General features: G+C 38.7%; 1 protein-coding gene across 1 annotated transcript in view; it reads right to left on the reverse strand.

Annotated features, from left to right (window-relative positions):
* Positions 1 to 4,481: 4,481 nt before the first annotated feature.
* Positions 4,482 to 23,318, reverse strand: part of CFAP99 (cilia and flagella associated protein 99) — a 51,959-nt gene continuing 33,122 nt past the window's right edge. Inside the window, exons 10-16 of the mRNA XM_041402992.1 lie at positions 19,559 to 19,647; positions 17,085 to 17,289; positions 15,228 to 15,369; positions 14,295 to 14,446; positions 11,950 to 12,155; positions 5,284 to 5,443; positions 4,482 to 4,665 (exon numbers count right to left, since the gene is read on the reverse strand). Coding sequence (XP_041258926.1) covers positions 4,498 to 4,665; positions 5,284 to 5,443; positions 11,950 to 12,155; positions 14,295 to 14,446; positions 15,228 to 15,369; positions 17,085 to 17,289; positions 19,559 to 19,647 — 1,122 coding nt within the window. The 3' untranslated portion in view covers positions 4,482 to 4,497. The remainder of the gene's footprint in view (positions 4,666 to 5,283; positions 5,444 to 11,949; positions 12,156 to 14,294; positions 14,447 to 15,227; positions 15,370 to 17,084; positions 17,290 to 19,558; positions 19,648 to 23,318) is intronic.

A 23,318-nucleotide genomic window follows, 5' to 3' on the forward strand; every position in this document is an offset into this window, starting at 1 on the left:
CGCGCTTACCATTGGCTGAGCGGGCCCTGCGCTCGCGGAGTGGCTGACGCGCACCTCAATCAGACAGCGGTTAGATGGGCGGCCCCACCTCCTCTTCTGCCGCGGGGCGTGATGGGAGTTGTAGTTCCACACGGGCGTGAGGCCTAAGCGGGGTAGTTGAGGCCCGCTGAATTTTCTCGTCATCTCTCTAGAAAGGTCTCCTGATCCTCGGGTTAGTTCGGCCCTGACAGAGCCTGAAAGGGTGGCTGAAGCCAGACTGTGCTTTTGCTGAGTTCTCCAGAGCTGTTGTACCTGGAGGTGGAGTGTGTGTGAGCTTTGGGGTGGGGTTCCATAACCTCCCCCCCCATCTTCTGGAAACGTTCCACAGAATCTCAGAATCGTGGAATCAGTTAAGTCAGGAAAGACCTCTGAGACCATCAAGTCCAACTGATGACTGAACACCACCATGTCAACCGCAGTGTTATAAAGTGCTCCTACAGAAGGTTCACTTACTGGAGCTGTGTGGTGGTTACTGCCCCTTGCAACAAGCCAGGTCACCCCAGTCCAGTTCCTGCAGAAACACTGTGCAGCTTTTGTACCAACACCATACTGGGCAGACCACCAGGGCTTCCTAAAGACCCACAAGAGGCCGCTCTGAGGCTCACTGGGCAAACCAGGCAACTTCCTATTTAACACTTCTCTGATTAATATCTGCACCACAATATAAGGAAGATATTAAACTAATACAGGGCATCCAAAGGAGAGTGACAAAGATGATGAAGTGCCTTGAGGGGAAGCTGTGTGAGGAGCAGCTGAGGGCTTGGTTTGTTCAGCCTGGAGAAGAGAAGCCTGAGAAGACAGAGACCTCCTTGCAGTTACAGCTTCCTCATGAGGGGAAGAAGAGGAAAAGGCACTGATCTCTGCTCTGTGGTGAGTGACAGGACCCCAGGGAATGGCCTGAAGTTGTGTCAGGGGAGGTTTAGGTTGAATATTAGAAAAAGGTTTTTCACCCAGGGGATGGTTGGGCACTGAACAGGCTTCCCAGGGAATGGTCACGGCACCAGCCTGGCAGAGCTCAAGGAGTGTTTGGACCATGCTCTCAGGACAATCACATGCTGTGATTCTTGGGGAAGGTGCTGTGCAGGGCCAGGAAGTGGGCTCAGTGATCCCTGTGTGTCCCTTCCAACTCAGCATATTCCGGGATTCTGTGATCTCTGGCTAATAAACACATATCATCTTCAGCCAGGCATGCACATTAGGCCAAGTTACCCCCTGTGCATCTGGTGTTGTAATAAAGTAATGCCTGCTTCTTAGCACTGTACTGGTGTTAAGGAGTTTTATTCTCAATTTTTACTGACAAGACCATGGCCATATCCAGTCTTTCCTTAAACACCCCCAGGGATAGTGATTCCACCACCTCCCTGGACAGTCCATTCCACTATCAAATCACCCTTACTGTGAAGAAATTATTTTTCTCAGTGTTTTTCCAAAAGACTGTGCAAAATTCATCAGAACCATCAGTGTGGGAGATAGTTACTGTTACCCATGGGATAATTACTCCAAATCCAATGTCTAACTCATAAACACCTGCAGAGGTGTTTCAAGGTTCTCATCTCACTATCAAAAAAGGTTTTCTCCAACAGTTTTACCTTAGCACAATAAGCAGCTGTCCTTCTCTGGATTTACTGCCCTATGCCTGGCAATTTGGCTGTTTATACATGAACTGGTAGCTTCCCCTAGTGACTTGTCTTCCCTTCTCCTCCTCTGGGAGAGGAGTGCTGGAGATTTGTGCTAGGTTTTTTTTTCCCTACCCTCCCAACATAACCATCTCTGTGTCTTTAAGTTCATTTAAATAATAAAACCTTTGTTCCCTAGGGCAGTTTGGATTGCCTGGCATGGCAGTCACTGAGTGTGAGCTTTCCCTTGTTCCTGAGGCTGATGTGGAAGAGGGAGCCAAATGCCACTAGCAGTGACTGTGGTAGCTGAGTGGGGAGCACCCTGTGTCCAGTGCCTGTCACATGGCAAAACCCCTTGGTCTTCCTCAGGTAATCTGGGCTCTGTTACACCTCCTTACACTGCAGTGGCATGTGAAGGCTTCTGTGGTCTGGCTGTGCCGAAATGAGAGATCTCGGAATGTGCAGCTTCCAGCACTGTAAATGTTTCCTTATGAGTCTGTCACTACAATCAGACAGGTGCAACCTCTGATTTTATTACTCTGTTTTGATGGATGATTTCAGAGTCAGCCTTGTTCACTCCGGCTCCTCTTCTTGGCTGCAAATGGTGTAACAAATGTGTAAATGAGTGAATCATGAATTATTCATCCACCTGTGTTTCCGTGAAGCCAGTGTAGAGGCTTGCTCCTTCAGCTATCTGTGTGAGGCTGCAGCAGGTGGTAGATGGTCCCTGCCACAAGTCTCAATGAGCTGTGTGCCTTCACAGCTCACCTGGCTCCAGTGCCATTGCAGCTGCTTTTGTAACACGAGGCTAACAAGTCCCACCAGACCTTTGATAGCCCTGCATTGCTCACCTCGGGTTTCCACATACCACACAGGAATGCTAGGGAATGTGCTCTAGAAGCCAGGGCAGAGTGGTTCTGGATAGGATCTGCTGTGTTCAGCATCAAGTTATACACATTTGTCAGGAGCAAGGTGGTATTTTTTATGGTATTTTGTGTATTCTGTTGCAAGGCCTGCCATCACTGAAAAATCAATAGGTTATATATAGGAATATATTGGTATTTTCTTCAAAACACATTCTTTTATATTCCTCAAAATGTTCATTCTGAACATGACTTTATGCATCAGATCCCAAAGTAGCAATAAGGCTATTTGTGATATCTGAAGGCAAAAATTCCACAGCTGGATTATTGAGATTCCTTTATTCCTCAGTCCTTTCATTTGAGAGCAAAGAAAATATGGAGAAGGAAATAATTCCGAATCAGCTTGATTGCAATTCAATAAAAATTTTGAAAACTTGATCCAAAATCACAAGGGAAGAAACCAGCAGTGTGATAGGGATTTGAAATTTCCTCAATATCTGCTTAAAGATGCTTTTTTTTTTTTTTTAAATTCTTATTAAAAGGTTTGAGAACTGTTCAGCCATGCAATATCTTGGACCATGAGTGTCAGCTGTTAATTGCTGGCTTCTGGAAAATCGAGGTGTTGGAGTCACCAATTAGCTTTGTTACTCTGGAATGCAGTGCAAAAGAATGCTGAATGACCACAAAGGAAGACAAACTCCCTGCCACCAAGGGCATGTAATTTAAAGATATACAATAGCATATTACAATACAATGCTAAACATGGTATCACAGTTCCCTTTTCTATGTAGTTCTACTTCTATGTTTTCTTCTTTTCACTATCCTGTGTTCCTTAACTCTTGCTATGGAGCATAACTCCTACCTGCATTGCCTTTGTGGACTACTAGATCATTTACCTGGAGTGAAAAATACAGCACATTTTATCATCTTGTGGGTTGTGGAAGCGATCTTCACAGCTAGATGGCAATAAAAGAATTCCATTAGACCTCCTTCGATAAAAAGTGAGAAATGCAATGTTGTGAGAGCATTAGAAGCTGCTGCCTGACTCTAATGTCAGTGATGGTCTCCTTCAATTTAAATATTTGCAATAGCCATAATTAAACACTTAGTAACTGGCATTGAGTTAAAATAGAAATACATTACTTAGTCTTACTGCTGAGCAGATTTTAATTTTGATTTATATCCTCCTTGGCTTTGTGCCTGGATAAGTTTTGTGATTTAAAGGCTGTTTTACACAGTATAGAAATTGTCAGAGGGCAAATTATCTTCCAGGTGAGTAACAGAATTTTTACTTTTTCTGGAAGCAGCTCCCTAAAGAGATCAATGTTATGTTCTCCTTTTACTGTTTTAACACTGAAGAAATGTATGTCTGCAAATAGAGGAATGGCCTGCCTTGGTCACTGAATTCAGACTCTGACTTCTGGAGGCTTTCACATCATCTAAACCCTCTAAACAGTTTTTCTCTCATCCTCTAAAACAATGTTGAAACTGGCAATTCTCTTACATAGTTACTGTCATGTAAGAAGACATGTTAGGAACTTGGGCTGACCATGCCTTCTGAAAAGTTGCACAATGTAAACAGATATTCCTTGGGGTTTGCCCTCTTTTTTATTCTTTTGGAAAAATGAGTGTAGCAAACCATGTCATAGTCCACAAAACCAGAAATACAAGTCTTGACATTCTTACACAGATATCTGCCATTATGTTGTAGGAGCTCTGATGATAAAGTTTCAGTTTCTTAAAGCTTTTGATTCTAGCAGAAAATATCATTATATAATTACTCATTTTATCATTATAAAAAGAACATAAAAAATTAAATGATACTACAAACCCTATACACATTGTTATTCTATTGTGCCTGTAAGACCCACATTTTTCTAATCACACTGTAAAGGTAAAATAAAGACTATAATTCAACCTTGTAGTAAACAGGTACAGTGGGATATTTCCAGCAGGCCTGAATTTGTTCCAAATGTATTTTATTTTAGATCAGAACGCAGTATACAGGCTTTGGCTCCACTTCTTGCTGCTGCAATGAGCTCCCTTTTCTGAACTGCCTCTCTGTCCATGAAGCCATGCTGAAGGATTCTGAATTGTCTTTCCCGACTCTCTTCCAGTTCTTTCCAATGGTTCCATTGCAAAGAATCCTGCAGGAAAGACAGAGAGATGATCAGACTGCAGGTGATACAGTGGTTCTCTTTAGCAAATACACGGATTTCTATTTAATAATCCTGCTGGCTGACTACACCATTTGTTTGCTCACATGATTGGGAAACTTGTTAGCATCAGACTTGGCGTGATGAACAGAAAAGTAAGCAGAGTGGGTTGCCCAGTTTAAGATTATTTAAACACTGGTGCAACTCTCCACAAAGCCATGGGAATGATAAACTGTAACATGCCTCGGGTGGGAGAGGGGTGAGCATCCCAGTATGGTGTCATGGGATGTTTGTGACAGGAAGCTGGGAAAGACAAGAGGTGGAGATGGGGTAAGATGCTGTCCTGATGGGATGAGTGTGTGGTGCTAAGAGTGGGAAGGCAGGTGTTGAATGGATGAGCCTTGCTCTGTGACAGCAGAATGTGTGAAAAGAAGGTGAGGTCAATGCCACGGCTGGAGAAATGGTGCCTAGGCAGGAGGCAGGGTGTTGTTATTGCCAGCCATGTATGGCACCATCTGCTTCTGCCCCCTTGCCAGTGCTGGCAGTTGAGCAAAGGTCTGTGAACAGCAGGTCTATTGCAGATCTTTTCTCCTTATGTAATACCCAGACCTTGCTTGACACGATTCTGGTTTTCTGGGGGCTAATCTTCAAGAGTCCTGCTTGCTTTTTACGCTCCATTGCTTTTTCTACAATCTTCTTCTGCAGGTTTAAAATGCGTTCATCTTTCATGGGCCTTTCACCAGACTGGGACTTTTTCTTTTCTTCTTGCCTGAAAAATCCAAAAGAAACAATGAGAAGGTAAAGTATTATCATCCCACAGAATAAGTCCATCTGAGCACATATTACCGTGGTAATAATGAATTTGCTCTTGCTTCTGAGAACCAGTTAGACTCAAAAGAGATTTAAATCATATAACTTCCATGTGGTACTCACAATTTGCCTCTTCTTGTTTACAGAACAGCATTACTAACCCACATCAAATAATTTTTTCCCACAGGATGCCATGATGACAATATCTGAAGTATTTAAAGCCTGACATGACATTCTTTAGAAAAAAAAAAAGTGCAAAACCTGGGATAGTACTGCAGCTCTTTCCTTGTGTGAACTATGGAGTTTGCCTTATATGATCATTAGTATTCATCTTGATTGCTGTATTCCTTGGCAAATAAAAGATTTTTTTTTCTGTGTAATCCCCAATGCCCAGATACAGAATCAATGGGATGGTGATGTATTAATTAAGGTTAGTTGCTCTGTGTGAGCATAAATTGATAGCAGCATGTGCAGCCTGAAAGTAAGGCATACCAGAGACATTATTGGATAGTCTTCCTTTCCTCCCCCTTCTATTGTAGCCAATTTTCTGTCCCCTGGAATTTACATTTTATCTGGTTTTACATACTTTCACCCAATTGGCCCAATTTACTCACAACTTCTCCATGTAGGTTACACCCTGTTACAGAGTAACTCATTTGATATCCAACTTTCTCTTTTATTCAACATTACCCTCGAATTTAGCTTAGTAAGATCAAATTGTAGAGTTAATATTATGTCATGAACAGTTGTGATTCTCTGGCTAAATTGAGAGCTAAAGTGTTGGATCTTCCAAGGAATGTACACAATTGTGAAGTCATGTTACATCTGCTAGGAGCAGCTGGCAAAGGATAGTTTTATAAAATGTCTTTTTATGTTGCAGTGGTGCAACATGACAATTGCTTGTATTGGAAAGCAAATAAAGACTCCAAATGACCCAGAGCAGAGTGCACTGGGGCACTGTCCCCTGATTCTGTAGCTGTCATTCTGTCAGTGGCAGGACTAGTTTTACAAAGTTGCCTTTTGAAAATAAATGGTTTACAACTGAACTCTTTCCTTACATATTGGGTGGTTTCAGTACTAGACACACTTCTCAAGATGCTGGCAGATGGGGAAGAAGGAAGAAGTACCTTCTTATGCTAAACCCACCAATTTGCCTTTAAAAAGTGTCTGTATCAAGGATCTGAGGATCCAAACACTTCTTTCATCTTGGGAGAGATGGCTTTTGCCTGCCATGTTAGCTTTATCTCTGCTTATAGGAAACTCTCTGTGATAACAAGTTTTCTTCAGTGCAGCCATTCCAGACTAGAGGTCCTCAAATCCTTAGGAACTGGATGAAGGGGAAACATGACCTGTATCACACTCTGAAAATGTGACTGTGAGCTCTAAGTAAGGGACACAGTTAAGCTTGGCTTCTCATTTCCAATTACTTTCCTGAGACACTCCCTGAATCCCTTTGCTCTGTGTGTCATGCTATCTGGTTAGGAAAATGTTTCCTTATCCTCTTTAAGACTGTGATATACTCTGCTACACTGAGATTAATTTTTAACACTATATTGTAAATCTAAAAATTGTGTGCTATCACTTAATCTAATTGAGGACATGGTTTATTTCTATTTGCACTGTATGAAGGCATTGCATTCCAAAGGATATAGAAGAATATAACAGTACAGTTTTAAGTAAATACTTGATGATTAAATCTTGTCTGTGAGAATAAACAACAAAATCTTTCCTTACATGCAAATCCAGATTCTTGTAAATACAATTAAAGGATATATAGCAAGAGGTTTATCATCAGGAAGCAGCAGCAGCTGCTTCTATATTAACATTGTAAATAGTTGCTTATTTCCAGCGTAATATTCATGCCTCTTCTAAATGTAGTCTTGTGCCAGTCATCTACACTATTCCAAAAAGCTGCCAATCCCATAGATTTTCAGATGCCATACCATATCATAACAGAGAGGAAGAGAGGAAGGAATGAAAAAAGAAATTTTAAAATTCTGGTTTTCTGTCACCAGTGAGAACTTTGAGGGTTCAGGATAGAAAAACCTCTTATGATCTGTGTCCCCTCATATCATGTGTTTCCTAAGGAAGTAAGGTAACAGCCAGTCAGAATGGGCTAGTACACACAAAAATCCTCTTCAGCTCAATAGAAAATTGTGATAATTTATGAAAATTCTTCTCAGCTATATTTAAAAAATGGGGAATTTGAAGATTTGCACAGAGATTTGCTCCTATAATCTATATTTGGCTCTTCATTTACATTTTCAAACTCCAGCTTTGCATCAAAAGTATAAAGAGATATATGTATATAAGAGACATAGTCAGCTCTTAACGGACTCAATACTTGTAGGAGTTGAGTAAAATCACCACTTGACCATTCTAGGCACCAAAATATCAAGCAGCTAGGACTGTATTTATAAGCTCACCTTACAAAATGGAGTCTTTGCAAAAACACAAATATTTTTTAAAAAGCAGAATTGCTTATAGTGAAAATAACAATATTTAAAAAAAGTTTCTCGTGGCCTCAGTGAGTAGGGCTGTCTACACTTCACAGTACCTTGCCTTTTTCTGTCCTACACCATATAATTCTAAGTTACTGCAGTTAGCAAAGTGAATGTCTAACTGTTAACAGTTCACTATTAAGGCAGTCACTATTTTGACATTTAAGAACACTACACTATTAGACTGATTACTGTTTTGTACTAATGTGAGTGATTTAAGCACTCAAAATCTGGCTTCCTTCCAAAAAAATTAATTTATTGAGCACCTAATTTTAGGTGAGGAATTATTGTTATTCATAACAGTGTTTTCCTCATGTGAAGTAAAAATTTTGAAGTTGCATAATCAAAGTTCAGTCACTGAATCACAGAATGGCTGAGTCTGGAAGGGACCTCTGGGGGTCATCTTGACCACCCCATCTGCTCAAGCAGAGCCACCTTGAGCTGCGTGCCCCGGTCTATGTCCAGATGGCTTTTGAACACCTCCAAGGATGGAGATTCCACAACCTCTCTGGACAATCTGTGCCAATGGTTGGTCATCTCCACAGTAAAAAGTGTTTCCTGATACTCCTCTTGTCCCCTCAGTGGCCACCATTGAGAAAAGCCTGGCTTTGGTTTTTTTACAGCTTCTCTTCATATTTCTCATCCATCATTACTGATAAATTTCTCCCTTTTGTTTCAATGATAGTGAAGAACTCATTATCTCCTCCTCCTCCTTCTCCTTTACCTGCTCTGGCTGCCTTCACACTATGCCCATCCTTCCCCACCTCAGGCCAAGAGAGAGGGGTTACCTTTCTCTCAGTGTGTGTGTCAGCACCCCTTGTCAGGGAGGGATTTGAGCCCTGGCAGTGGCAGGGAGAGAAAGGATTGCTCTGCCATCTTGGCAAACACACCATCATTTGTAATGCCGTGCTGAGAGCCCAGTGTGCTGCAGCATTACCACAGTGTGAGATGGGGATCCAGGGAACTCTTGACTTGATGGGAGTCTGTACATCTTCCTCACACAAAATGAAGTCAAGGAGGATTAGTGCTGCTCTCCTCTGACAGCTTTAAACCATGTGAAGAGTGAGAGCTTGCAGTCCCAGCCTTGGAGTCCAGCACAAAGTAACTCTCCCCCCAAACCACAGATAATGTGGATGGAGGGAGCCTCAGACCAACTGGTTTGAACTGTTGTGTGATTCTTAGGGCATTAGATTGATTGCAGTAATACATGTCCCTCACTAGAATGAAAGGGAGTTGTATCTCAAGTACACAGGCATGTAACTTGACTACATTAGCATCTATTCAAACACACACAAATCTGCTGGTGCTCGAGTTTGAAAGCTGAGAGTAGAATTGCTTGTCCACTTCAAATGACAGTGCTGATTTTCAAACTGTGTGAAATTCTAGCAATTAAAGGGATGTCCAGTACATGTACCATCCTGCATGCACTCACAAAGCCACTGCTGTGATAGATGTCATGGCTTGCAGTCTATTAAAGGCCAATGTCTCTGTAATTTCTCATGTTCCATTTCCTATTTTGTTTAATACAGCTCACTATATGCTTGCACCATGTGCTTCTTTTGTGTTGATGTATGACTGTGAATGTTATTGAAGGGAACCTGCTTGGTAGGGACCCGATTAAACTCCAGCTGTCACTAAAGCAGGTGTTTAGCATAGTTTAGCTGCCATACTTCAGCTGATTAGTAGTAGCCTTCAAGATAATGCAATTTAGGATGTAACACATAATTTTGTATTGATGCATAAGGTGACTTATGAGGACCATTGGTAAGATTTGCTATTCTATCCCTATAATGATGAATCAATTCTGTAAATATAAAAATTAGCTTTTTACACCTCCTGTGCAACATATCAAGAATAGAACCCAAACAATTAATCACTCACACTGGTTTGAGAGGTATTTCAGGATTCAAGATCTGCAAATAAGGTTTAATACACAAAGCCCATAGTTTCTACAGGGAGAAATAAAAACTGCATGAAAGTGTCTAGCATTTGTAAACGCCATGGCCAGCATGCCATATTTCTGTATTAACAAAAATAACACTAGAGATTTGGATTCTGTGTGAAAATGCATGAAATACACACCCAAAGAACAACATTTTTGGTATACTATGATGATGCCTTTTTATAGGAATTACTTCTAACATAAATTGTATACATACATAAATTACCTAGGAACCATGAAAGGAAAATGTCTTCTAACATCTATAATGAAACATTATATTTCTTTATTTAGAAAGCAGACAGGGCTCCATTAAAATTACTGTATAACTTATCAAAAATCTGACCAGATTGACTGATTTGAGTCAGAGGCTTGAAATTTAGTGTGAAATTTAGCTTGAAATTGAATTTGGATTCTACTATCTTTGGCATGTTGGTCTGTTCTAAAAAACACTTCAAATGACAGAACAAAAAGTGAATCAAAGCTTCTCATTCAAGCACAGCTTATTTCAGGATCAGAACAGTTTTAGTTTTGAATTAAGCCAAAGAGTCTAGTTTAAAGGAACCCAGCCCTATACAAAATTCACAGACTGCACATCTAGAAGAACAGATGATTCTTTAAGCAGGTACCAGTGAAACAGGTTTTATGTAGTACACAGGTTCTTAATGCTTAGTTTGCATCTCTAGTGGAAAGCAGTGGCTTGAGTTATTCCCACAGGCTTTCACAATACTGAGTGTTTAGCAACAAGAGTATATTTCCAGCTCCAACTCCATTTCAGGTTCTTAAGTCTTAAAATCTTTTCTTGATACATGTGTAGAACAGAAGGTCACTGCTCTGTGGAATCAATCCACTGCAGCTGCAGTTATTGATTCATTAAATACATTAAACTATCTTCTCAAGTACTAACATAGTAAAACCCCAGTCTTTGGAGATTGGCTATCAGCAACAAACCCAATTAGAGCCGAGAAGAGTGAAAACTAAAGGAATACATCAATACTGCCTTCTGTAACTGAGATGTAGAATTGGATGATAAATGATTAACATGAACTGAACTCTGAGAAGCCACCTTTGGCAATAAACGTGAATCTAAGACATGTCTAAAAACATGTGTTTGTAGCCTGATAGAATACACCTTCTGAATGTCAGCCTGAGCATCAGTTTGCAAAATAAATATGGCAGACAAGGACTTAGCTCTCAAAGACACAAAAGGGAAAAGATAAAAGACAATTTGAAAGAAAAAAATGGCAAATATTTAAGATGCAGTAAAAATGAGATAAGATCAATAGGTGTGCCATGTTGTATACTTTTACACAGGCTTTCTTCCTGCTCAGCTTTATTTGTAAATAGCTTTAACTTAGATTTTAAAACCCTTGTGGAAGGGACCTTCTACATATGTGAAGCATCTATGATAGTTATGTATCCTCAATGACAATGATTAATAAATTTGACAATGAATAATAAGTATTAGTCATGAATGCAGAATTTGCTCAGCCTGTAAGCAAAGAACTTCCTTTTTGATCTAATGTTATAATGTATTGGATTTATAGCTCGTTATTACTATCACAAAATCTTCTTCCTAAAAATATTTTTAACTTCTAGAAAGGACCTTCCTTTTAACATTACAGACAAAATTCAAGGAAGAAAACTACAGCTCTAATGTTGGTTTAGATGAGAATGAGAAACAACTTTAAGTGTCAAGCTAGAATGATTCTAATAATATCAAATTAGTTCTGATTAGCTGAAAGGCAAGGCTTCTTTCTAAATTTATATTATTGGCTCTGAATCCTGGGGCAATACTGTCAACACTAGCCTATGGAGTGTCTTCAACCATAAATGATGAAAAAGATTTGTTAAATCTGATGAAAATTATTTTCAAGAATTAAAAGGAAATCCTGGCCCCAGTGTAATCCTTGACAAAATACAGAAGGCCTGTATTTTGCTCTCTACTTGTTCTTCCCCTCAAGGGCTGGCAAAATATTAACAAAGTTGCAATGTCTTAAATGTCACATGCTGTTTTATACTGACTTTAAAGCAGCTGCTCGTCCAAGTTCTGCTCTGAATTGGGAAATCTGGTCCAGTTTGTCTAGAATAAGTTGTTCCTTAGCTTGTTTTTCATGAATTATCTGATCTCTCTTCTCTTCCTCTGCTGCCTTCTGTGCTTCCTTGAGTAGGGCAAGGCGTTCACGTAGTTCCACTATTGACATTTCACCAAATAAACCATGGCCACCAGTCTAGAGAACACAAAATATAGGTTTAAATAACACTGTAAATACCAAGGGGAGAGTAAATGAGTGAAACCAGAATATTTTGATTGTATTCCAATTCATGCTGAATATTTTCTGATTTTCAGAAATATAGGGATGGTCCTAAACTAACTGGTATTTAAAAACTAGTTTTAAAATCTAGAGCATATCTTTCATAAAATATTTAAAGAAAAAGCATTGAGAAATATATAGAAGATTAATTTTGAATACAATATATTTGCTCTCAAAAAATCTACTTGACTTTTAGTTTTAATTAGACTTTTGAATTTTTAAAATGTGTAAAACTCCTCTTTTCTTAATGTGTGAAATCAGAACAGACTTTACACTAAAAATATGCAATTTTTTATTTATCTATTTCCAAAGTATGTATTTGATCTATAATGGTATCTACTGTTTTTATCTGAAATTATTAGGACTAAAGAATGCTTCATACCCAGAAAATTCAGTTCCTAATGCCCAAATTTTTAAATCTGAATGTTTAATGAAGGCTTTTTAATAGCCACTTTGCAATGTGAATGCTAATGAGATGCTGAGATCTAAAGAGAGACTTCTGCACTTCAGTTTGCAAACAAGGATGGATCATTTCCAAACAGCTTTGTGAAGGCTTTAAGTTTTAGGCCCTTGCTCTTGTAAATACTTTTTCTTTCTTTCAAGTCCACCATTAAACTTGAAATGACCATAGAGTTGTGTTCACAGGAAGTGAAAGGGAAATGTTTTGCAACAGGGTGTATATATATCTATATCTCTATATCTCTCTATCTATCTATCTATCTGTCTATCTATCTGTCTATCTCAGTGATAGTGTTTGAGCATGACAAGCAGACAGCAAACATGTCTAGTAAAGAGAATTTGCTTGAAGCATAGAGTAGTAGAAGCTGAATGTTTTGAGTGTCTGCATTTCAAAAATGCTCAGTGAAGCCAGTGAAGTAGTTCCCAAAATAAGAAAAGTTCTACACCCATGCAGTAGATACTGCTGATATTCAAGATGAAGGACCATGAAGGGAAGAACTGGTACTTTAAAAATTAGGAGAATGAATGGGAATTTTATGGACAAATATTTAATTGCACTAAGCCTGAAAAAGCCTTTTGTAGAAAGAAAACCAGGGCAATCTATCACCAAAAGTGTGCTAATTCACTAGAGTGCTACTGTAATAGTCAGTATAATGGAAAAGTGAAATTGTGATACAGTATCACAGAACAATTTGAGTTGGATGGGACCTTAAAGACCAGCTAGTCCAAAAGCCCTGCCATGGCCAAGAACATCCTCCTAACCAGGTTGCTTCAAGCCCCATCCACCAGAGTTTTGAACACTTCCAGGGAAGGGACATCCACAACTTCTCTGGGCAACCTGTGCCAGTGGTTCATCACACTCATTGTAAAACATGTATTTCTTATGTCCAAACTGCTAATCTGCTTCTGATTAAGTTAACAAATAAGATAACAGATTCCTGGATGCTGCCTAAGTCTGGGCATTGCAGAGCCCAATCCCAGGCATATGAGTTGTTGTGCATCAACAGCAAGTCCAAGAAGTTTGAGATGCAGTTAATACAGTTATTATAAACTATAGACTTACATAAGTCATTTACACAGAATTGTAACAGCTCAGAAAGTTTTGGGTTCTCTTGACAATCTCTTTCATATACCTGAATGTTGACAGTTTTGAAAGCGAAGGAAATTAATCTTGCTAATTACCATGGCCATCACCACTGCAAGATAACTAAGTATACATGAGTCCAAACTTTGTGTTGATCCAGTCCTTACTCTGACTGACAAATCCTTCAATTTGTGAAGATGCACAGAACCTCTTGTAAGATATTGGGAAACCCAGATCCTATTGGCAAAATTCAAAGAAGGTTTGAGAGGACTAAGATTTCACTTGCCATCAAAATATTGTTCTTGATAAAATTTTCGTTTTATAGACTTTGTAAATGTTTCATTTAATATCTAACTTTTGTCATGTAATATGACAAAATATGACATGTATGGGGTCACTTAGTACTTCATCCACCCAGACTGATACATCTGCAGTACACAATCCCTCTGAATGTGTGAAACATATACAGTACACATTTATGTAAAAACAGTATTTTTTCCTTGTGAGCTTACCTCTGTTAAATCAACAAACTTGTGTCTGATGCTAGGTGCAGACTCAATAGCTCGTATTTGTTGAATTAGTTCATATCTTTTCCTGTTGTTCTCCTCCTTTTCTTCTAAAGCTTGCCGCAGAAGTTCTTCACTTTCTTCACAAACCTGCTGAACTGAAAGATAAGAATTAATCTCAGTTAGCTGTTTGCCTGTTTTAACAAGTAGTCCATCTGGAGGAAAATTCATATGCATTAATGAATAATGATACTAATACTGATCTAAAGGTACTTGAGGGAGCAGTCTGATATTGGTGGGAGGAATCATGAAAGAAACAAATGAGTACTTTCCACCTCCACCATCTATCCTTCTATTCAGCACATAAATGTACTATATACATACACAGACACTTTGAATTACTGCTTTGTAATTTCTGTTCTCATTTGTACATACTTTGTTTCATTACTTAATAAAAGGATATTATAAAATAGAAAATATTCATAGTCTTCCAAGCTATGTATATCCTAGAAATGACTGAATTGCAAAGGCTGGTAGGCTCTGCTAGTCCATTTTGGAGTGACTAACACTCTTTGCCTGCCTCAATCGTTATGGATACAAGTATGGAGATACAGAAGCAGAGAAGTCTTCATTTGAAAAAAAAGTAGAGTCATTAACATGTGCTGTTTTTAGATGGAAGGGAAACTGGTTGCAGAACATTAGTGATGTATATCTCCTGTTTAAACTAATTCCCATGACCAGTAGCTTAGAATTTCTGATCTGCCCATTGCCAGCTGATTCCTGAATTGATATTCATACATTGATGGGAATGTATAGCCTGGATCTTTCCCTCAATTTCACTTTCCCATCTGTAAAAATTATAATTGGCCTGCTAAAAGAAAGATGAAGTAATGTGGGGATATTTAGCATCACCTCTCATTTTTCTGGCAATATACATACCTATCTGTTGTTTGTATTCCTGGATCTTTGTTTTTACGTGCTTTACATTCTTGTGCCCTTCCATGACTTGTTCCACCAGCTCTTTCATTTCTTTCTGTTCCTGTAGACGTTTCTCTGCATACAGGTGCATCAGCTCTGCTTTCTAAATCATATCACAAACAAACAGATCACCTCCTGATAAGTGGTGATCTGAGTGCCTCAAATCATTGAAACAGGGTAAGGACAATTGGATTCCAACTATTACATCATCCACAAAAATAGTAAAGGACAATGGCTGGGGACAAGAAAGAGACCCAGATTTAAGCTCCCCTCTCTGTGTTTTATTTACACTCAACTGCCCTGCATGACATTTGTACTGCTGTTTTCCATAATTCTCTCCTACATGTTTCCAAGAGCAGACAGAAGGAGTCATTTCTGGATCTGGTTGTGAGATAGCAAGAAGTGTGCTAATCTAATATACTGCTAGTTGTGTGCCTGCAGGAACTTCTTGGGCCCAGGTCACAGCTCTGTAATGTCAAGTCCACTTTTGGGTACCATGTTCCTTTCTTTATCAGAGAAAAGGAAGAAGAAGCAGGAAAATTGATTTTCTCAGACTAGATTCCTTGCTGCTCTTCCTGTTTTAGATGGAAGACCAGAGTTTTAAAAGAAGGAAGCAGGCCAGCACGACAGCTGAACATTGGAGAATGTCTGGAGGACATCTGCCTGTGGATGACATGCCCTGCTTGTTGATAAGCAAAGCGATCTATGTGGAATTGGTTGGGTTAGAGCAAGTCTTATTTGCACACCCTCAAATCTATTCATTTTGGGACATTTTTGCTAACAAATAAAACACATATGCTCTGCAGTTGAAGTGAATATAACAAATGCAATCCTTTTGAAATGAGTATGAGCAATTACAGTATGTTCAGTTATATACTAGGGTTCACTTTAAGTTCTTGCTATAGTCTTTCTAAACAAACACAAAGATTCAGTGCCAAAAAAGATCAAAAGGTATTATAGGACAGAAAAGGAACTCATTGAGCAAATTTTCCTTTTGTAGCATGGTCTTTATGAAAATTTTGTACATTTGTGGTCCCATTTCATGTTGCTGAGACACTGCACTGACATTTGTGAGGTGGTCAAGAAACAGGTACTGACCTACAGGGCATAGCAACAAATGGAGAACTAGAAAAGAATGTGATGGTGGCTGTGAAGAGCTTGAAATCTGTAGTATTTGGTGATTCTTGATCACCTGTTTAGTTTAGAGGAAAAGCACTGGGAAAATGTAATGTAAGTTGTGAAAATAACAAAAAGGTCTAGCAATGATTTTGAGAAACTGATTTGCCAGATTGAAAACAGTGTGAAAATATTTCTTGGCATAAATATGCACTCTTCCATACAGATGGATCCAAAGAGGGTTGTCTGAATTTTCACCTAAGAGAAATCTAGATGTGTCAGATAGTATGAAGTATAAATAAAATTTAATTATATCAGTTTAAGAAAACAAACATTTGTGTCTCTCATTTTAACAACAGTTATATATTGTTGATTTCAGTGCTAATGGTGCTTAGTATCTCAGTATCTGTTCAAGAAGGATTTCCATAATGACAGAATATAGGGGAACATTCTTTGACCTTCTGCTTTTATTCAATTTACTTCATAAGTGTTAATCAAATAAAAAAAAAACCTTGTAAAAAGTACTTTCATGTATAAGCATTGCTGTATCTGGAAGTTATAGCCCTCTTTTTCTTTTGTTTGCAGACTCCAGTGAGTAAAGACACTGCACAGAATTTTACACCTCTAATAGCAGGTACCATCTGTGCTATCATTTGCACAGATTGGAAATCAGCAAAATTTGAGCATCCCTGTATTTATTACCTCTTCTCTTAATAGATCAGCTTTCTTCTTGTTTTCTTGGGTTACATTCTGATGGGCTAGAACTGCCTCTTCATAACTCAGTTTTCCTTGAAGCCTCCTACACTCTATTTCAGCCAGTTGTTCTTCCAGATCTTTTCCACGCATCTGTTTCTGCCATTCTAAGAATTCAGATGGGTCTCCAACCCCTTGCTGCAAATTTTCAACTCTGCAAGAGAGAAAAAAAGAGTATACTATTTCAGGGATCTGGTTTTGTAGCCCTGCCTTGGTTTGTAAAGCATTTCCAGTAGCCTTTGATAGAAAATGTTTGATCTCTGCAGAGAAACAAAAAGTCATCACAAAGTCATTTGACAGATATATTTTCATTCCAGTCTAAGAGATGTTGCTACTATGTGTAAAGCCTGAGAAAGCCAGACTGGAAGAAAGTGCATGAGAGCATGGACCTGAAAGTTTTCAGTAAAACAAAGCCCCAAGAGAGGGCAAACTTCAGCTATGTATGGATTCTCGTAAGGAGCACAGAGAATCAGGTAAAGGGATGTACATTTTCTCAGAGGACTGCTTTGCTTAGAGGTAGAAAGAACAAATAACTTTCCTCTTTGATAATCTTATTGCCCACTTTAACACAGAGAACAAAAATCTTCTGCTTAATACTATTTCTGTTTTGAATTTTGTCAATTAAATAATATCGCTGTAAAGAGGCAAAGAAGCTCTTAAGCAAAGTCACATCCTTATTTTTTGTGTTCAGCTGAGAGAGAAAAACATAGCAAAGCCCTGGGGTGGGCCCATGAAAGTCCTGCAGCAGAGGAGGGAATGAGCCAATAACTAGGGCAGAGACACAAACATGGAGTGAATTGCCTCTTCCTGCTGCTCCCCAGTGCATACACAGTGATACATCTATCTCTATATATATCTATATATATTTATCTCTCTCTCTCTCTCTCTCTCTCTTTCTCTGTATATATATATATATATATATATGTATATATATATATATATATATATATCTGTTTTGTCTTAAATGCAGATGACGATTAAAACTCATTAAGATAAAATGGTGTCAAGTTACAAGTTACAGGAAACTATTCCTTTGCTGAGTGGAACAGTAGCATAGTAATATGGAAGAACCTCAATATATGTGAATAGCTGATAACAGAACCTGAGTGATGTTTAACATCTACCTGCTAAAATCTTGATGCATGAACCAATACTGTTAGGTCCAAAGATCAAATCCAAATTTAGTCTTTCCAGGACTTAAAATGCTATCAATATTTAGTGCTCAGCCTGCTAAGCCAGGTGGATTAGAAGTAATACTAAAGCAGGATAACATGATATAAGTTTTATCTTTGTGAAGTTTTTTAGTGAAAATGTTATGTGATTCTAGCTGTAGAACACAACCTTCAGTGGCCACCCAGGAGTCACCTTTTCTCTAGTAAGCATTCTCTGAAAACCTGTGTTGCTGAATAAGGAAGAATCCTTATGTCAGGATTTCTTAGAGTGCTAAATGCACAAAAGGACCTGCAACCTCTTATTACCCCCCTTCCCCACCATCCTGGATTCAGTGCTTGTGTTCAAAGACAGCTCTGCTGCAGTGTGCCCGTCTAACACAGGATGGGATTGGAGTGAAAAGAGCTGTGTGAGGAAGAGCTATGAAAAGTCCTGGTTGGTGTGTGTGTAGTTTCTTCCCAGGAGACACATTTAAGCCCAGGTTAACAGCCTTGGTCCTTGCCTAAGTTACTCCATAGATCAGCCTGCACCCAGCTCGGGGTAGGGCTAACTCTGCCTTCTTGACTTGGTTTCCTGGCTGGACCTTGGCCCAGACTCGTCCCTTTGGACTCCCATAGCACCCTTGGCTGACCCTGCTGCCTGTCCCTGAATCTGTCCTGCTGCCTGCCAGGGGACCATGGAGCTGCTGTCAGTGAGGACACTGTCCCTACATGTCCTGATGTCACTCTCAGCTCTTGGCTTATCTTACTTTAAGGAACAGCACATTCTTAGTGTGCTATATCTTACTGTGATAGAAATGGATAGGTATTTTTATGTCCATATAAACAAGTTCAAGTATCCAACTTGGCATGCAGTTGACCACAGCCATTGAAGAAAATAGAGATATATGAAATTATTTGCCTTCATAGAGATGCATCTTGTACCAAGGACACAGAAATATTCAGGTCATTATTTAGTCTGGAGAATTGGAATAAATATAAAAGTGATCCCTGTTGGACTTTGCAAGTGGACACTAGCCAGAGTGCTAAATCAGAACACAGTAACACTGTACAGCATCTACACAAAAAGAATTACTTTACTGCAGACTTTTTCTTCAGTCCACTTCAATCTACTTCTCTCTTCCTTTGTCAACTGTTTATCTACAACAGATCCATTAGTTTAGTTTACCTGGAATTTCCTTAATTATTTTTGATGTGGCTCATATCCTAAATCCAGGGATGTGAAAAGCAATCTTAGGTGGAGCGTGGTCCTACCTTTTGAGTTCTTCTTCCAATTTCCGCTGGTAGAGGGCACCCTCCCTCAAAATAGCTGCTGTGTTTAATTTTATGGGTATATTGTCAATCTGTCAGGAAAGGGAATGTATAGTTAGTAATGTAAACCATGAAACAGAGTATAAATCTCAGTGGGTTAAATAAATTGACCCAAGACAGCATAAATTTTGCTTAAAGCATTCATCTAGCATTAATCTGACATTCACAATGAAATTGCATGCTGTTCATGAACCACTCAAGCTGCTTAAGAAATCAGCAAAGTCTCCCAAGTGGATTATAAATTTGTAATCAGTCTTGGACCATGTCAAATCCCATAGAATATCTTCACTTCCTTTCATATTTTCCAGTGCTCATATACGCCGTGCAAAAGGATTTGATCTGTTTTGGACAAAGACAATAAATTGCCCCTCTGAAAGATGTTCAGTTAGCCAGAACAGTGAAGTAAAACAAAAGTGGCACCTTTCATAGGGAGATATTTGAAGCATTTTATAAACAATCACTATTACAATCTAGAAGTATTTCCAAGACAACTGGAATCACCCATTGCCATATCCATTTTCTAGACAATAGAAATGAAGAACAGTTCTTAGGGACTTTCAGGCCTCAAGGTGTAATTTGGACTAGATCCTGTGGCTGCTTTGTTAACACTTCAAAGTATTGTGTTAAGACTGACTCCAAGACAACTTCTAAATAGTGAGGGAGGAAAGGATCAATTTCTCTGCCAGTTAAAATTGTTCCCTGCACAGGTAGGGTGTTCAGACAAAATGGGTCACCTTTGCAGACACATGTAAGAGACCTGATCTGAACCAAGGCAAAGCAGTGCTGCTGAAATAAGAACTGGGATCATTCTTGCAGAAAACAAAGCTTAATCATAACATGTTTGACTTAAATCCAGACAAGTTCTGTGTTCAGGATTCAAACATGTATTTAAATTCCAAAAGAAGAACTTAATGAGTAGCTGAGAAACAGATGCACAGAATAACTCAAGCTACATACTGCAAATATTGTATGCAGAAATATGAAGTCTCCTGAAATACATAAGTGGAAAAAGCATGTGTTACAAATTATATTAATTAGGTAGGTTGAGGATAGCAAACACATTCCATCACCTAGAATTCACTAAGTAAAATTACTGTTTTTACAAAGATAGCATATTTTAATGCAAAGAAATTAATTACCTGTCAGTTTCTTGACAAAATGATGGCAACTTGAAGAATTCATGAAAATAATCCAAACCAATGTATTTTATTTCTTTTGTTTGGCTTACTATGACTTCTTAATGCCCAATGATGTTCTACCTTTTGATCTGCATCTCCACACATCTCAAAGCCTTCTGCATTGTATGAACAGTTTGTATCTATGCCTGTACTGTGTATAAAATGTTTCCTTAGACATTTTCTCAGACACATGTAGATGTTTCTATACTTTTGACAGTTTTCTGTGTATACAGATTTCATGTTCTGTATTTACCAGCTATAATTTGGATAGAGAACTGAACTAAGAATCATTATGGGAATACCTTAAACTTCAGTTTCACAGTTTATTGACCAGAAATCTGACTGACAATGAAACAGAAATATGGCAATATAGTGGAAATAAGTAGGACTCCCAAAGCATGTGCAGGCAGATATAAGTAAAATAACTTAATAGTATCAAGGAAGTTCTGAATTTTACTCATTCTCTTCCTGTCATGAAATATCTTCCCTTTTTTCAAGATGAGAAAATGGAAGTAAGTGGGAAAACTACAGAGCATTAATTCTTGTGGAAAAATATCATATTCACTATTGCCACATAATTAACATGCAATAGCTCACCAAATCCAATAAATATGTAAAGAGCAAATATGATATGAGCAAGAGGCAGACTGAGACAGAGTGATGATGCATTTGTACTGTCTCATTCTCCCAGTGAAAAGTATGAATAAATACTTTGAAACAGCAAGAAAAATAATTGCTGCTGCACATAATATATGCCTCTAAAATGAAAAAAAAATTCATATACTGTGGGTGTTCTAAAAAGAGAAAAGCACAATATTAGTGGTTAAACATGATATAATTTCATTCATTTGAAGATAGATTAAAATTTTATACATATATCTTAGATAAACCATCCTCTTAGGATTCATCTACTCAGAGAGTGGCACAGGCAGGAAGGCAACAGGAATAGAAAGTATTTTAAAAGTCAATAACAATATGCCTATCTCTGCTTGAAAGTTACAGCAGCACCTTGAATATCACCTAACCAACCTTAAGGCAAATGTGTTTAGACAAGATAAAACTGTTTATGCATCTAGAGGAGATACCAGCAAGTTTTAGAAGTGGCCCTAATCAATGCCACAGGATGCCACATCCATATTTTTCTTAATGAAATTTAGTTAGATGGCTTGACTCTTGTTATCTGCACTGAAGTTGTATTATTTTATATTATCAGAAAGGGCAATGGAATGTACAGAGTTTTGAACTGAGCCCATGTAATTACAGGTCATGTGTGTTTGTTTTAACTATGTAAATGTTTCCTGCTTTGGGTTTTTTTCTCTTTCTTGTTGTGCAAAATGAACTAGGATCTTATTACCTTACTGTAATTTAAATGCTGCTGGATTGTAAGCAAGCAGACTGAGTAGCTGATACTGTTACTAAAGATAACTTCAGTGTGTGATAAATGCCAGACAGGCTTTAGAAATACTTGCCAGATGCCCAGTCCCCCAAGTAGAGGATCAATCTTTTCACAGTGTTTATGAGCTGTACCTAAATACATAGTTTTAAAGAGTAGGCAGACCTGTTCACAAGATATTTGAGACCACAGTACAAGCACAGCTGAAATTATTCTGCATAAGAACTTGAAACAAATGAAAGGTGCCAGACTGAACGATACAAAGCTGAAGATAATCTGTAGTGCAGTTATTGCAGAAACAGCAATGTGGGTTTTCATGTGTTTCACTGTTAAGGCTGAATAGCTCTTTTCTCATATTTACAATTCTCTGACCCTTGAAAATTCTACAAGAGAAGCAATCAGGATAGTGGATTTCATGACCTGAGTGTGTGTCTGAAGGAAACAAGGCAAACATCCAGCCTGATTGTATATTGTGTATCAGTCATTAGCTGGAATGATTGCTCAGCATTCTTCAGGATCTCTTTATGAAACAGTGATGTACTGATGCAAGATTCTTCTGTCCTTATGCCAAGTTCTTAAACCAAGGTTTCACAATTTGTTTTTTGCTAGGGACAATTCTCATTTCATACATACAGTTCATACATTTTTATATAAATACATTTCATATATTTTTATATAAAATCTTCTCCTTTGTAACTGAAAACACTGTTAAGGCAATATGGTTACATTGTGCAATTACACACAATTTACCTCAGGGAACCAGAAGGTTTTGATCACCCTGACGAGTCTCACCCAGGATCTCCACTCACACCATCTGCTCACTGGCCTGGGACCTGGGTTGCTGTTGTAGCTTTGTCTCCTGACTGGATTTCTGGGTGGACCCCAGACCTGGCTTATTACCTTGTTTTTTCCAGGGGTGACTTGCTATCAGCAGAACCCATCCCTGCCACCAACCTCCTCACATTCAGACAGCATGTCCTGCATGGTGAGGGCACTGCCTGTGCTTTCATCACCTTTGGCTCCCTATTTCTCTTCCATCATGGAGTAGCCTTGCTCTTGTCACTCCCTGACCATGTCTTTGTGGATTAATTAATGGTGCATAGGACAAAATCTATGAACCATAGACCCAATC

The sequence above is a fragment of the Onychostruthus taczanowskii genome, unplaced genomic scaffold, assembly GCF_017590055.1.
Source record: "Onychostruthus taczanowskii isolate IOZ18803 unplaced genomic scaffold, ASM1759005v1 scaffold2, whole genome shotgun sequence".
Classification (NCBI taxonomy): Eukaryota; Metazoa; Chordata; class Aves; order Passeriformes; family Passeridae; genus Onychostruthus; species Onychostruthus taczanowskii.